This window comes from Bufo gargarizans, chromosome 2 (genome assembly GCF_014858855.1).
Source record: "Bufo gargarizans isolate SCDJY-AF-19 chromosome 2, ASM1485885v1, whole genome shotgun sequence".
NCBI classification, from domain to species: Eukaryota; Metazoa; Chordata; class Amphibia; order Anura; family Bufonidae; genus Bufo; species Bufo gargarizans.
In genome coordinates, this window is record NC_058081.1 from 260283205 (window position 1) to 260299242 (window position 16038).

At 44.4% G+C, this 16038-nt stretch overlaps 1 protein-coding gene across 1 annotated transcript in view; it reads left to right on the plus strand.

The window, feature by feature from the left end:
- MOV10L1 (Mov10 like RISC complex RNA helicase 1) overlaps positions 1-16038 on the plus strand; it is a 165024-nt gene that overhangs the window by 54561 nt on the left and 94425 nt on the right. The window contains exons 9-10 of the mRNA XM_044277185.1: positions 8535-8725; positions 10633-10773. Coding sequence (XP_044133120.1) covers positions 8535-8725; positions 10633-10773 — 332 coding nt within the window. The remainder of the gene's footprint in view (positions 1-8534; positions 8726-10632; positions 10774-16038) is intronic.

Consider the following 16038-nt stretch of genomic DNA (forward strand, 5'->3'; position numbering starts at 1 on the left):
ATAGTATCTGGAAGTGATCAAAACTGATCACGGTCAGATCTATAATAGTACTAGTGTCACTTTAGTTCTCCCTCCACCCAAAACGCAGTGTTTGCCCGATCAGGCCTGATCGGTCGCCCACATGTGCGTTCGCCCACGCCCGCCCCACCGCAGTGACAAAAAAAAAAATTTTTTTGATCGCTGCACATTCACTTTACACGCACTGCGGCGATAAAAAAATCAGTTTTGATATTTTTTATCAACCGCAGCGGCCTCCGGTACTTCGCTAGCCTCCCATTTGTAAGACAGGCTTGCTTTTTTTTTTCTTGGGTAGTCTCAGGGAATACCCCTAAATTTAGTTGCCCACATGTCTAACAGGGGGTATTCCTCTGAAGAGGCCTACAGGCTTCTGACCCAGTCGGATGAGGAGTGGGAACCCTCATCTGATGAATCCAGCGGGTCAGAATACGAACCTGTAGAAAGCAGTGGCTCTCTGACCCAAAGTTCGGACGAGGAGGCTGAGGTCCCTGATAGCAGCAGGCGTACCCGGCCCTGTGTCGCTAGACCGCAGGTTGCGCAGGATCCGCTTCAAGAGCAGCAGAGTGGGGCTGGTGCTGTCGGATTACGTGGTGAGGCATACACCAGCAGCCCAGCCCTTCCTGGACCTAGTACCAGCACTGCCGTACAACCTGGTGAAGTAGCGAGCACCAGAAGGGCAGTTGAAGCTGGTACGGTGGCACGTGCAGTAGTGACCCCGTCGCAGCCACCGCAAAGACGTGCCCGTAGAGCCCCTAGAATCCCAGAGGTGCTGGCAAACCCTGATTGGCAGTCCCCAACTTCAGCCGCACCTGTAGTTCCCCCTTTCACCGCCCAGTCTGGAGTTCGGGTTGAGACAGCTCAGATCGGTTCGGCCCTGGGATTTTTTGAGCTGTTCTTGACTGCGGAGCTCTTAGACTTAGTTGTGGCAGAGACAAACCGGTATGCCATACAATTTATAACCGCTAACCCGGGAAGCTTTTATGCCCAGCCTTTCCGGTGGAAACCAGTCCAAGTTTCCGAAATTAAAACTTTTCTGGGCCTCCTCCTCAACATGGGCCTGACAAAAAAGCATGAATTGCGGTCATATTGGTCCATGAACCCGATTCATCACATGCCCATGTTCTCTGCTGCTATGTCCAGGACACGATTTGAGACCATCCTGCGTTTCCTGCACTTTAGTGATAACAGCACCTCCCGTCCCGGCCACCCTGCTTTTGACCGGCTCCACAAAATTCGGCCCCTCATAGACCATTTCAACCTGAAATTTGCAGATATTTATACCCCAGAGCAAAACATCTGCGTAGACGAGTCCCTTATACATTTTACCGGGCGCCTTGGCTTCAAACAATACATCCCAAGCAAGCGCGCCCGGTATGGGGTCAAATTGTATAAGCTCTGTGAAAGGGCCACAGGCTATACACACAAATTTCGTGTCTATGAGGGAAAAGATCAGACCCTGGAGCCGGTCGGTTGCCCTGACTACCTGGGGAGCAGTGGGAAGATAGTCTGGGACTTGGTGTCACCCTTATTTGGCAAGGGGTACCATCTTTATGTGGACAATTTTTACACAAGTGTGGCCCTCTTTAGGCATTTGTTTCTAGAACGGATTGGCGCCTGTGGTACCGCGCGAACTAGTCGCGCGGGCTTCCCCCAACGGCTCGTTAGCACCCGTCTTGCAAGGGGGCAGAGGGCCGCACTGCTCGCGGTGAAATGGAGAGACAAGCGTGACGTTTACATGCTCTCCTCCATTCACGCAGACACGACAATACTAATTGAGCGAGCAACCCGTGTCATTGAAAAGCCCCTCTCAGTCCACGACTATAACCTCCACATGGGAGGGGTGGACTTCAATGACCAGATGTTGTCTCCGTATTTAGTTTCCCGCAGAACCAGACGCTGGTATAAGAAGGTGTCTGTATATTTAATTCAATTGGCTCTGTACAATAGTTTTGTTCTCTACAGTAAGGCTGGGAGAACTGGATCCTTCCTCAAATTTCAGGAAGAGATCATCGAGAACCTCCTGTATCCAGGAGGTTCCGTGGCCCCATCCACCAGTGTAGTTAGCCGTCTACACGAGCGACATTTCCCCAATGTCGTTGCTGGTACCTCAACCCACCCGTCACCCCGAAAAAGATGTCGTGTCTGTAGCAGGAGTGGAATAAGGCGTGACACCCGCTATTTCTGTCCTGACTGTCCTGACCACCGTGCCCTATGCTTAGGGGAGTGTTTCCGAAAGTACCACACACAGGTACACCTAGCATAGGGATCATCTCACCAGGTTAGGCACACAGGGCTATTAGGGCCCATTCACTCACAGCTGCTGCAAACGTCTCCTTTCACATGGGACAAAGTGCATAACGCACTTCGCCACATCTTTGGGCGATTTGCGCTTTGCACATTGACCCATGGGGAAGGAGAGGTTTGTTCTATAAAGGTAAAAAAAAACAAAAAAAAAACACCAGTAAGCAAAAAGGTTAATGTTTAGTTCAAAAAGTTAAAGTTACATGTTCTGTTCCAAAGTTAATAAAATTATTGCGTTGTGGCCTGGTTTTTTCTTTTTTTGTCTTTTTACCTTCCAGGTGGACCAACCGATCTACTAGCTGCAGCACCGATGTGCATTCTGACAGAAGCATTGCGCTGCTGTCAGATTACACGCAAGTCGGTGTATGCGGCGCTGCAAGACGGGATTTTCTCCTCTGCAGTGACAGATACGTTTGCCAAGGCATACGAGCTGAGGAGGAGGCGGCGTTCCTATGCTTTGGCAAATACTTTGTATATATATAAAAAAAATAAAAAATCCCGGCAATGATTTATTCATCCACATCGATTGATCCGAATGGAGAAATCTGGTTTGCCAGGGCATACGAGCTAAGTGGGTATGGATGTAGGGCGGAGCTCCTATGTCCTGGCAGACGCCTTTCCCCTCCATTTTTTTATTTTTTGGCAGAGATTTTTTCATCCACATTGATCGATGCGAATGAAGAAATCTGTGCCGTTCATTTTTTTCTTTCAGCCCAGAGGCTGAATGGAAAAAAAAATCTCATTACCTGTATGCTCAATATAAGGAGAATAGCAGAAACTCCTAATGCTGGCCATACATGTAATGATTGCGGAGACCCTCAAATGCCAGGGCAGTACAAACACCCCACAACTGACCCCATTTTGGAAAGAAGACACCCCAAGGTATTTGCTGAGAGGCATATTGAGTCCATGAAAGATTTAAATTTTTGTCCTAAGTTAGCGGAAAGTGAGACTTTGTGAGAAAAAACAAAAAAAAATCAATTTCCGCTAACTTTTGCAAAAAAAATAAAAATTTCTATGAACTTGCCAGGCCCCTCATTGGATACCTTGGGGTGTCTTCTTTCCAAAGTGGGGTCACATGTGGGGTATTTATACTGCCCTGGCTTTTTAGGGGCCCTAAAGCGTGAGAAGAAGTCTGGGATCCAAATGTCTAAAAATGCCCTCCTAAAAGGAATTTGGGCACCTTTGCGCATCTAGGCTGCAAAAAAGTGTGACACATCTGGTATCGCCGTACTCAGGAGAAGTTGGGGAATGTGTTTTGGGGTGTCATTTTACATATACCCATGCTGGGTGAGAAAAATATCTTGGTCAAATGCCAACTTTGTATAAAAAAATGGGAAAAGTTGTCTTTTGCCAAGATATTTCTCTCACCCAGCATGGGTATATGTAAAATGACACCCCAAAACACATTCCCCAACTTCTCCTGAGTACGGCGATACCAGATGTGTGACACTTTTTTGCTGCCAAGGTGGGCAAAGAGGCACATATTCCAAAGTGCACCTTTCGGATTTCACCGGTCATTTTTTACACATTTTGATTGCAAAGTTCTTCTCACACATTTGGACCCCTAAATTGGCACCACAAGTGACCCCATTTTGGAAAGAAGACACCCCAAGGTATTCTGTGAGGGGCATGGTGAGTTCCTAGAATTTCTTATTTTTTGTCGCAAGTTAGTGGAATATGAGACTTTGTAAGAAAAAAAAAAAAAATCATCATCATTTTCCGCTAACTTGTGACAAAAAATAAAAAGTTCTATGAACTCACTATGCCCATCAGCGAATACCTTAGGGTGTCTACTTTCCGAAATGGGGTCATTTGTGGGGGTTTTCTACTGTCTGGGCATTGTAGAACCTCAGGAATCATGACAGGTGCTCAGAAAATCAGAGCTGTTTCAAAAAGCGGAAATTCACATTTTTGTACCATAGTTTGTAAACGCTATAACTTTTACCCAAACCATTTTTTGTTTTGCCCAAACATTTTTTTTTTAATCAAAGACATGTAGAACAATAAATTTGGCGAAAAATTTATATATGGATGTCGTTTTTTTTGCAAAATTTTACAGCTGAAAGTGAAAAATGTCATTTTTTTTGCAAAAAAATCGTTACATTTTGATTAATAACAAAAAAAGTAAAAATGTCAGCACCAATAAAATACCACAAATGAAAGCTCCATTAGTGAGAAGAAAAGGAGGTAAAATTCATTTGGGTGGTAAGTTGCATGACCGAGCGATAAACGGTGAAAGGAGTGTAGTGCCGAAGTGCAAAAAGTGGCCTGGTCATGAAGGGGGTTTCAGCTAGCGGGGCTGAAGTTGTTAAAAAATTGGGTTTTCGAAATTTTCTTATAAATTTTAAGATTTGCTTCTAAACTTCTAAGGCCTCTTTCACACGGGCGTCATGTTTTTGGCCCGGATAAGATGCGGGTGCGTCGCGGGAAAATGCGCGTGTGAGAAAAATCGTCATGTTTGGTACCCAAACCAGAACTTCTTCACAGAAGTTCGGGTTTGAGTTAGGTGTTGTGTAGATTGTATTATTTTCCCTTAGAACATGGTTATAAGAGAAAATAATAGCATTCTTAATACAGAATGCATAGTACAATAGGCCTGGAGGGGTTAAAAAAATTTTTTGCTCACCTTAATCCACTTGTTCGCGCAGCCAGCATCTCTTCTGTCTTCATCTGTGAGGAATAGGACCTTTGACGTCACTGCGCTCATCACATGGTCCATCACATGATCTTTTACCACAGCGATGGATCGTGTGACGGACCATGTGATGAGCGTAGTGATGTCACCACAGGTCCTTTTCCTTTGCACAGCAAAGATGAAGACAGAAGAGAAGCCGGGCTGCGTGAACAAGTGGATTAAGGGGAGTTAAATTTTTTTTTATTTTTTTTTTTAACCCCTCTAGCCCTATTGTACTATGCATTCTGTATTAAGAATGCTAATATTTTCCCTTATAACCATGTTATAAGGGAAAATAATAATGATCGGGTCTCCATCCCAATCGTCTCCTAGCAACCGTGCGTGAAAATCGCACCGCATCCGCACTTGCTTGCGGATGATTGCGATTTTCACCCAGCCCCATTCACTTTTATGGGGCCTGCGTTGCGTGGAAAACGCACAAAGAGTTGCATGCTGCGATTTTCACGCAACACACAAGTGATGCGTGAAAATCACTGCTCATCTGCACAGCACCATAGAAATGAATGGGTCCGGGTTCAGTGCGGTTGCAATGCATTCACCTCGCGCATTGCACCCGCGTGGAAATCTCGCACGTGTGAAAGGGGCCTAAGCCTTCTAACGTCCCCCAAAAATAAAATGTCATTTTCAAAATGATCCAAACGTGAAGTAGACATGTGGGGAATTTAAAGTAATAGCTATTTTTGGAGGGACAGGCAAATTGTTGACAAGGATAGGCATTTCTACCATGGGGCTGGCCGTTCCATTCCACAAAATGCTGAACGCACACGGCCGGTATTTTTGTTTTGCAGATCTGCAATTCTGCAAAACGGATACGGTCGTCTGAATGAGCCCTAAATCATAAGCTTTAAGTGGAAGTATGGAGCAGGCTTATGTGCTGAACTTGCTTGTAATGCAGCATGTTCTGGCTGTATTAAAAAGCTGACAGCCGCTGGTGGTGAATAGGAACGGTGATGACTCAGAACCTGGTCATTTAACCCCTCAGATGCTGCTGGCAATAGAGGTACGGTAGAAGTCCGTGCCCCTGCAGCGAAATTATGGAGCTCTGATCAGTTGTTATGACAGCCTGGGACCTTGTGAAAGCTCCCAGGCCTGTCATAGGCCTCATGCACACGACAGTTTTTTTTTTTTTTTTACGGTCCGCAAAACCAGGGTCCGTAGGTCCGTGATCCGTGACCGTTTTTTCGTCCGTGGGTCTTCCTTGATTTTTGGAGGATCTACGGACATGAAAAATGAAAAAAAAAATCTAAGTCAAGTTTGCCATTGAAATGATAGGAAAAAACGGACACGGATCACGGACACGGATGACAATCTTGTGTGCAACCGTTTTTTTTCACGGACCCATTGACTTGAATGGGTCCGTGAACCGTTGGCCGTGAAAAAAATAGGACAGGTCATATTTTTTTCACGGCCAGGAAACACGGATCACGGATGCGGCTGCCAAACAGTGAATTTTTCGATTTTTCCACGGACCCATTGAAAGTCAATGGGTCCGCGAATAAAAACGGCACAACGGCCACGGATGCACACAACGGTCGTGTGCATGAGGCCATAGTGAGATGCTTGAGAAGCTGTGCCGGAGTAATGAACTATCCTTAGGAAACCCTACACCCCCACCGTTCAGATGTTCTTTAGTAGCGCTGGGACGTCACACCTTCTTCCGTTGTGCACTAGATTGAGCTGGTTACTGCAGCGCTGCTCCTGTTCACTTCGAGACCAGCACAGCAGTAACCAGCTCTGTCCACTACACAATGGATAGAACTGTGTAGTTCTGATACAGACTTTCTCCCCCGGATCTACTACAGAACAGCTGATTGTCAGGGAGGCCTAGAGTCAGACCCCTGCCGATCAGATAGTGATCGCATATCCTGAGTTTGCTACCCTTTGTAAAGGATTGGACAACCCCTATTGGGCCCTATTCTCTTAAATATATTTATTAATGATCTTGTACAAGGCTTGTGCAGTAAAATATCAATTTATGCAGATGAGGTTTAACACTGACAAATGTAAGGTTATGCACATGGGATGGAATAATGCAAGTCACCCGTACATACTATATGGTAAACCACTGGGTAACATTGACATGGAAAAGAACTTCGAAATTTTAGTGAATTGCAAGCTAAGCTGTAGAAACCAGTGTCCGGCAGCTGCTGCCAAGGCCAATAAGATAATAGATGCCTGTGATGAGAACGTTCCTGCCAATTTGCAAATCACTAGTCAGACCACACATGCAGTACTGTGTACAATTCTGGGCTCCTGTGAACAAGGCAGACATAGCAGAGCTAGAGAGTGTTCAGAGGAGGGCAACTAAAGTAATAACTGGAATGGGTGGACTACAGTACCCAGAAAGATTATCAAAACTAGGGTTATTCACGTTAGAAAAAAGATGACTGAGGGGAGGTCTACTAACTATGTATAAATATATCGGGGGTCAGTACAGAGGTCTCTGAAGTGTGAAAGTTGCTGAGACTGATCCGTCCAGACTTTACATTGAAAGTCAATGGGGGACGGATCCGTTTGAAATTGAGCCATATTGTGTCAACTTCAAACGGATTCGTCCCCATTGACTTACATTGTAAGTCTGGACGGATCCGTTTGCCTCCGCACAGCCAGGCGGACACCCGAATGCTGCTTGCAGCGTTCAGGTGTCCACCTGCTGGGCGGAGCGGAGGCCAAACTGTGCCAGATTGAGGCATTCTGAGCGGTTCCGCATCCACTCAGAACGCATTGGGGCCGTACGGATGCGTTCGGGCCCCTTTCTGAGAGCCTTCAAACGGAACTCACAAGCGGAGCCCCGAACGCTAGTGTGAAAGTAGCCTTACAAGAGGATTCTTTACGGTAAGAGCAGTGAGACTATGAGACTACTCTCTACCTGAGGAGGTGGTGATGGTGAATTCGCTAAAAGAGTTGGGGCTTGGATGTATTTCTGGAGTGTAATAATATTACAGGCTATAGTTACTAAAGATGGGTAGTTATTCTGATTGCCTGATTGGAGGAATGGTTTCTCCTAAAATTAGGAAAATTGGCTTCTACCTCACAGGAGTTTTGCCTTCCTCTGGATCAACTTGCAGGATAACAGGCTGAACTGGATGGACTTAGAAACTGTTACTATGAGTCTGTCCCCAGGAAATTCACTGTTATACCATGCACAATGTATTGATAGCACAGCCGAATGTAACAATAGTTTTCACTTAGCGATCAGTTCCTTCATTCAGGAGAAAATGTACATTTAGTCCATATGCAGATGAGCATTTAAGAGCACCGAGGGCGGGCCAAGGCCAGTGTGTGCAACCTTGCTCCTCCTGCTTCTTCTGCCAGCCCCGCCCTCTGCTTGAAGGTGAGATGTCTGCAGGAACCTGGCCCTTTAACATCACCTCCAAAAATCGAGAGGTGCCACTTGGTATTCATCTGAATGGCTTGCATGCCAGATTGATGATTTATTTATTTATTTTTTTACATGTTAAGAAACTTGTACATTTTTCATATCTAATTTCTTTTGTGTTTTCTTTTGGTTGTTCAGGTGAAAATCTCTGCTTTCTATGGGATGAGTGGGGTAATTGATGACGGTATATTCTTCACAATGGATGCTGTAAGACTTCCAGAAGGCTACAAACCCCAGCGAAATGACCTGGTTAATGCAGTAGCAGTAGAAAGTAACCAGTCGTGTTATGTGTGGAGAGCACTTTGCATGGCCCCAACTAATAGAAATGGGTAAAGAAATGTAAAATACCGATTCTTGTTCTGAATGCTTTAACAATTTGATGTAACTGGGATTACACACAGAAATGATGAAAATGGTCATTTGCAGTCACATCACAGCAAAACGTGTATGTCGAGATTTATCAGATGATCATCATTACACCTGCTGGAAAAAATGTGTTTGCCAGCCAATTAGACAATTCCAAAAGCTTTTTCTTTTTTTTTTTACAATATAATATTGGCCAGACAGTGAACGTTAAAAAAATAAAAACAGTAAGTAAGGAGCCAGCACCAAACGTTGAGACACATGTGCTCCGTAGTTCCTGGCTGTATCGAGCCGTCTTATATAAAGTAGAACTAAAATCCTGCCATAGGGGATTCATTTTAAAGGCAACCTGTCAGTTCCTGAATGCTGCCCTCATTGAAGGCATTCAGTAGTTTGAGTACTGACATGCTGAACCTCACAGCATGTGTCAGCGCCGCAAGGAAGATGAGTCTGAAGCCACATGCTGCTGCCTCGGATGATGGTTGGCAGTTTTCTTTCCTATGTTCAACAGGAAAGAAAGTAATTGACCAAAGGCAGGGTCAGCGTGCAGCATCAGACTCATCTCTCTCGCAGCGCTAGGGCATGCTGTGACCTTTACAGCAACAGTACTCTGAAACTACTGACCGACATCACCACAGTGACAGACAGTGACAAAGGTGTTATCCTGTTAAATATAATGATGACCGTTCCTCATTATAGGTCATCATGATCAGATCAGCATGGGTCCGGGAGCCGCTGCACTCCCCAGAGCTTTGTGTAGTGTTTTCGGCTCCAGGCATCTCTCCAAGCACAGTGTCCTACATTGCATAGTGGCTGTGCTTGGTATTGCAGCTCGGCCACAAAATATGTATATACTCTCACCTGGATATGCTTAATAAAGCTTAAAGGGGTTGTGTTCTCTCGTACATTAGTGGCATACCGTCAGCCCCATAGAAGTGAATAGAGTGGTGGCCGCGCTTGCACTGTGAGATTTCCATTAATTTCTATGGGACTTCCGAAAATAGCCAAGGGCTCCATTTAGCTATTTTCAGCACTCCCAAAGAATTGAATGGATGGCAGCCTTGCATGTGCGATACACTCGCCTTCTCTTTGCATACTTTGTTTTAGAGAGAGGTGTGGATCCTAGAGATGGGACCTGTACCTATCCTACATTGGGGACATATCCAAGCGATATGCCCAAAATGTATGAGATGACGCAACCCTTTTAAGTTCAAACTGCAAAGACTATTCTGGAGTACCATAGATTTCCTTTCTAATGCTGTGGATTGCCGGGTTCTCTACAGGCATCAAACACAGGGCACTAAGTGCAGGTCAGGATATCCTTCAAAATTTAGGCTGAATTAACACAAGTGTATACTGGCTGTGTTGCTCATGTGTGTTACAAACCAGCCATAGTTTTAACTGTCCCAAACTCACATCATCATATTGATCTATGGTGCTTTGAGTTTGGAGCAGTTAAAGCCATGGTCGGGCAGCGACACACACAAGTAACGTGGACGGCTAATACATCTGGTATATGTGCATGAGTCCAGCCTTATTCTGGTATACAAAATCACAAAAATAAGCAGCATTACTTCAACTGAAGCCTTTCTTAAGCTTTCCAAACTGTCACACTTTTTTTTTTTTTTAAGTATTTATGCCACAATAAATTTGGAGATTTGCTGATGTCTTCTGGACTTTACAAGGATCTTCTAGTGGCAGGTGTGATCTGACTTTGTTGGATGGACTGTTGCATTTCTTGAGGTGGGGCGTGTTGTGCTGCTTTAATTACTGATGGATTGGAGTCCACCAGATCTAGTATGTATGATAGGCGATTTGTGTAACAGTACAGTTCATTACATCATAAGAGCTATTTTCTACTGTTTTTTTGCAGAACTTTACCTGATCATGAGGATACAGGCAGTCAGCATTCTGCTGTTTTGATGATGAACAAAGGAGGTTTGGAGGTTTCCAGGATGACTAATTTAGGAGTGATCAAGCAGGGACAGAGTAAATCTCTGACAATTTCCATACAGTAAGTAAATACTGCAAGGTATATTGAAATTAATTTCCTGAAGACTGCTGTCCTCGCTGTGGACACGAGAGAGCGCACTTATTGCATATCATGAGGGAGTGTGCAGAATGAGGAATATTTTGGAATTAAGTTTCAGATATCATTGCCAGACTGATATGAAGTTTAGCGGTAGGACGGCTCACCCTCTATAATCACAGATAGGTGCTGAGGTCTATATTAAATCACCCCTTCAAAGTAAATGAATAATGTATATAGAAATAGACCGGCACTCTAAGTCCCAGTATACTGGTAAATCCTATTTGATATAGTTTGTGGCAATCAATCTTATAATACAACTTGTTGAGTACTCACTGTTTAGTAGTGCGCTTGCTTGTGGCGTCCCACTTATCAAGGCGCTTACCTCAGGTATAGACGGCAAGATGTAGTTGCTTGCTGATAGCATAGATCGGAGCTCCGATGGATCGCTCCTATTCGCGAAACGAGCTGTTACATTTTATTTCATATAATATGTAATACAGGCTCAAGAAATCGCAAGTTGAAAAATCGCAAGCTTGAAGTTGAAATAAATCTTTGATATTTTTTTTTTCACTGAACTCGAAGTTTCAGATATTGCCGATATCAAATTCGATCACTTGTAAATCTTCATTCATACTTTCAAGATGATATTTTCATCGGTGTCTTTCAACAGTGCATGTCCATGCTTGAAGTTTCGGACTCTTTATGAATAAACTATAGATCCCAGATGCGTTTCGAAATAGATCCCCATTTCTTCCTCTGGGTTTATTCATGTTAGAGAGTACAAGTTCTTATATACCTGTCTGTTGATTGCTAGGGCGGATCCCATCAAATTAGGGAAATGCATAAAACATGGGTAAAGAGTGAGATGGTAAATCTTGCATAGCTTTTTTCTCTATAATGCGGTATTGCGGTAGTAATGCGTCTTTGCTGCGTTTTTTCGGGTACATATGCGGTTTTTGGTAAATTGCTAAATATACCGTAGTGACAATAACAGCCTATGTGTTAAAAAACATTTTCCTCTTTTAAATAAAAAAAATACAATCATATATACTGATAAAATACGAGTCGTACGTAATACACAATAAAATATCTAAAATATATAAAATAAGTATATAAAATAAGTTGCTAAGTGCACAATATTCGCTATGCTGTAGATTTAAAATATAAGGTGAAATTCCAGATGAATTCCCAGATGAACTATCAGATGGAATATTGAATAAAAATCCCCCATTCGATTTTTATTCGATATTCTATCTGATATGCCACCTGATAGTTCATCTGGGAATTAATCTGGAATTTCACCATATATTTAAAATCTACAGCATAGCGAATATTGCGGACTCTATTGATCAGATAGCGTATAGCGTATTTATTAGGCTACTTTCACACCTGCGCTAGGTGCGGATCCGTCTGGTATCTGCACAGACGGATCCGCACCTATAAATGCAAACGATGGTATCCGTTCAGTGCGGATCCGTCTGCATAACAGCTTTTTCCGATCTGAGTTCTTAGAATATACTAAGAACTGTGTACATAACTGCCCCCTTCTGCCTGGCAGCACCCGATCTCTTACAGGGGGCTGTGATCCGCACAATTACCCCCTCAGGTGCCGCACCTGAGGGGTTAATTGTGCGGATCTCAGCCCCCTGATCGGGGGCCAGACCCCCCTCCCTCCCCAGTATTAAAAGCATTGGTGGCCAGTGCGGCCCCCCCTTCCCTCCCCAGTAAAAAAGCATTGGTGGCCATTGCAGCCCCCCACCCCTCCCTCCGCAGTATTAAAAGCATTGGTATATTCTAACTTGAAGCGTCCCCATCACTATGGGAATGCCTCTGTGTTAGAATATACTGTCGGATCTGAGTTTTCACGATCTAACTCAAATCCGATGGTATATTCTAACATAGAGGCGTTCCCATGGTGATGGGGACGCTTCAAGTTAAAATATACCATCGGATTGGAGAAAACTGAGATCCGATGGTATATTAATAGGGACTCCTGACTTTACATTGAAAGTCAATGGGAACGGATCCGTTAACAATTGCACCAATATTGTGTCAATGTATACGGATCCGTCCCCATTGACTTACAGTGTAAGTCGGGACGGATCCGTTCGGCTCCGCACCGCCAGGCGGACACCAAAACGCTGTGGAGGTGACTGTCCGCCCCCTTAAGTCACCTCCACAGTACCCCGTTGCCTTAACAGTGACCTAACAGTACCCTGCTGCCTTAAACGGGTATTCTCATCTTATCAATCGGGGTTATTTTAAATCCTTTCCCCCCATTGAACACTTCTTGCCATACATTTCATAAAAAATATCCTACCATTGCCATGAAAATGTCTTCTATCTCTTTGCAGTGTTTATTTGTTCTTCCCATGGATACGGCCACATCTCGCCGGCCGCATCCATGGGCCGTGCCTGCGCACTGCAGCGTCTGCAATCCTGCGGCCGGCCTGTGGAAGAAATTGTGAACGCGCACGTCGGCAGCTCTTTCGGGCGGCCGCGCATGCGCAGAATCTATCTATAGCGTCTGGGAGCCGCCCATGCGAGGCCGTCCGAACAGTTCATGGGAGAAAGAGAAGAGTCCGGACATTGTTGGAGAGCCAGCGGAGGACCGGGATTTCAGAAGGGGTGAGTATTTTTTTTACATGCACCACCAATTCCACTAATGATGGGGGGCAGATGGAGGCACTTGGGGGGGGCAGATAAAGCCACTTGGGGGGGCAGATGGAGTCACTTGGGGGGGGGGCTATTTGAGGCTGATGGGGGGCTGTTTGAGGCACTTGGGGGCTGATTGATGTAGCAGAGCTGAATATTCTGCTGTTCAGCCATAGTTCTAGTGGGGAAGGGAATAGACAGATATAGCAGAGCTGTATATGTTTCGGGTCAGCATCAATGCTGGTGGAAGAGAGAAACAGATGTAGCAGAGCTGTATATGTTTCGGGTCAGCATCAATGCTGGTGGAAGAGAGAACCTGATGTAGCAGAGCTGTATATGTTGCGGGTCAGCATCAATGCTGGTGGAAGAGAGAACCTGATGTAGCAGAGCTGTATATGTTGCGGGTCAGCATCAATGCTGGTGGAAGAGAGAAACAGATGTAGCAGTGCTGTATATCCGGCTGTTCTGACACAGTGCTGGTTGAAGAGATAAACAGACAGATGTAGCAGAGCTGTATATGAAGCTTTTCAGACACAGTGCTAGTGGGGGAGTAGAATAAAGATGTAGCAGAGCTGTATAGGAAGCCATTCAGCCAAAGTGATGTTAGGGGGACTGGAGAAGACACCTGTAGCTGAGCTGTATATGCATCTATAAAGATAGATAGTGTAAGGTTTATACACAACTAGAGTACAGCTGTAATAGAGACAAATCTGCATCAGTGCTGGTGGGTGGGGGTTGGTCAAGCTTTTGAGCTAATGTATAATATGGAATTATAGTTTTTGATGCACAGAATGGGTTTGTAAAAGATCAGAGATTTTGTGTGTAAAACTGAAGAAGAGCCACGTGTTACTGTACACTGAGCTCACTTCACATGGCTCTCTGATTCCCCAGCAGGGGGAGTGGCCTCACAGACACTGCAGGCTGCCAGACTGATGAGTCATACTCTTCACATGAACTAGCAAGCAAGGATTGAGTTCTCAGTGTGATGTCATAAGGAGGTGTGGCCGGCCTTTTACTCTAGCTGCCTAAGCCCGCCCAGCCTTAGCAGCAGAAAACCAGCAAGTGAACAGCTAGCTGGCAGCAATTGAGGATAAAGTAGCAAGATGAGAATACCCCTTTAACAGTGACCTCCACAGCGCCCGCCCCTTTTACAGTGACCTCGATAGTGCTGGCCCCTTTAACAGTAACCTCCACAGTGCCCTGCGCCTTTTAACAGTGACATCCACAGCACCCTTTCCCTTTAATGCTAGGGCTACACGACGACGTGTCGCGCAGCATTTTGTCTCAACAACTTTTATAATGATAGGCTATGGTGTCGCACTACAACATGCTGAGACTGCGACACGACAGTCGCAAAAAATCCATCCAAGATGGATGCATGTAGCAGCATAGTTGTGCCCTATGTGTCGTGCGACTTATTGTCCTGTAGCCCTTGCTAAAGCTGGCCTACAGCAGTGAAGAAAAATGGCTGGCTTGTTATGGAAACCTGAAGTAAGGGAGCATTCACTCGACCGTGTTGGTTTTGCGGTCCGTAAATCAGGTTCCGTATGTCTTCAGTTATCTTTCCGTTCCATAAGTCCGTATAATACGTACGTGGTGCTTCCATGTGTCATCCGTTTTTCACGGTCCGCAAAAAAAAAAACGGAAGGGGTAAAATTGACAAATTTAAATGTCCAACCCCTTTCAATTATCAAGTATTGTAATTATTCTATTTATTTAAAAAAAGCAAAGTAATATAATCAGCTGTCAACTTTCCTATTTGATTGCTAGAATTAGCGAAGTTGATGAATATGGAGCTAAAACAAAGATGGAGAATATTTTGTTATCTTCATTTTGAGGAATATGACGAATACATTCATCATATTCCTCATCTTCGCTAATTCTACCAAGCCAACCATAGTAAACCAGGTCCAAGTTGAAATCGCAATGCAATTACTTCAAGTTATATTAATCGCATTGCGATTTCAACTTAGAGCTGTGTTTCTAATTTGTCAGCTTGCTAGAATTAACAAAGTTATTAACGAATATGGAATATAGCAAAGTTAAAATCGCAATGCTATTAATATAACTTGAAGTAATAGCATTGTGATTTCAACTTGGCACTGCTATATTCTATATTCGTTAAACTTCATTAATTCTAGCAAGCTGACCCATTAGAAACCCAGCTGTAAGTTGAAATCGCAATGCGATTACTTTAAGTTATATTAATCGCATTTCGATTTCAATGTAATTCTCAAATCCGACAGTACAGGGGTCCGCAAAAAACGGATGACATACGGATGTATTTCTGTGTGCCATCTGTTTTTCACGGTCCCAATGACTTTCTATGGGGCCACGGATCGCGATTTGCGGCCAAGTATAGGTCATGTTCTAAAATAAAAGGAACGGACACACGGAACGGACAGCACACGGATGAGAATAAAAGGCATTCCACAATTTTCGAGGACCCATAGAAATGAATGGGCCCATGCATTGTCCGGAAAAATTGTGGAACGGACGCGGAATGGACACAAGAAAAACACGTTCGTGTGAATTCTCCCTAAAACTGTGTTTATGGCAGTTGGATTTTGAAGAGAAAGACTTGCAGGCTTG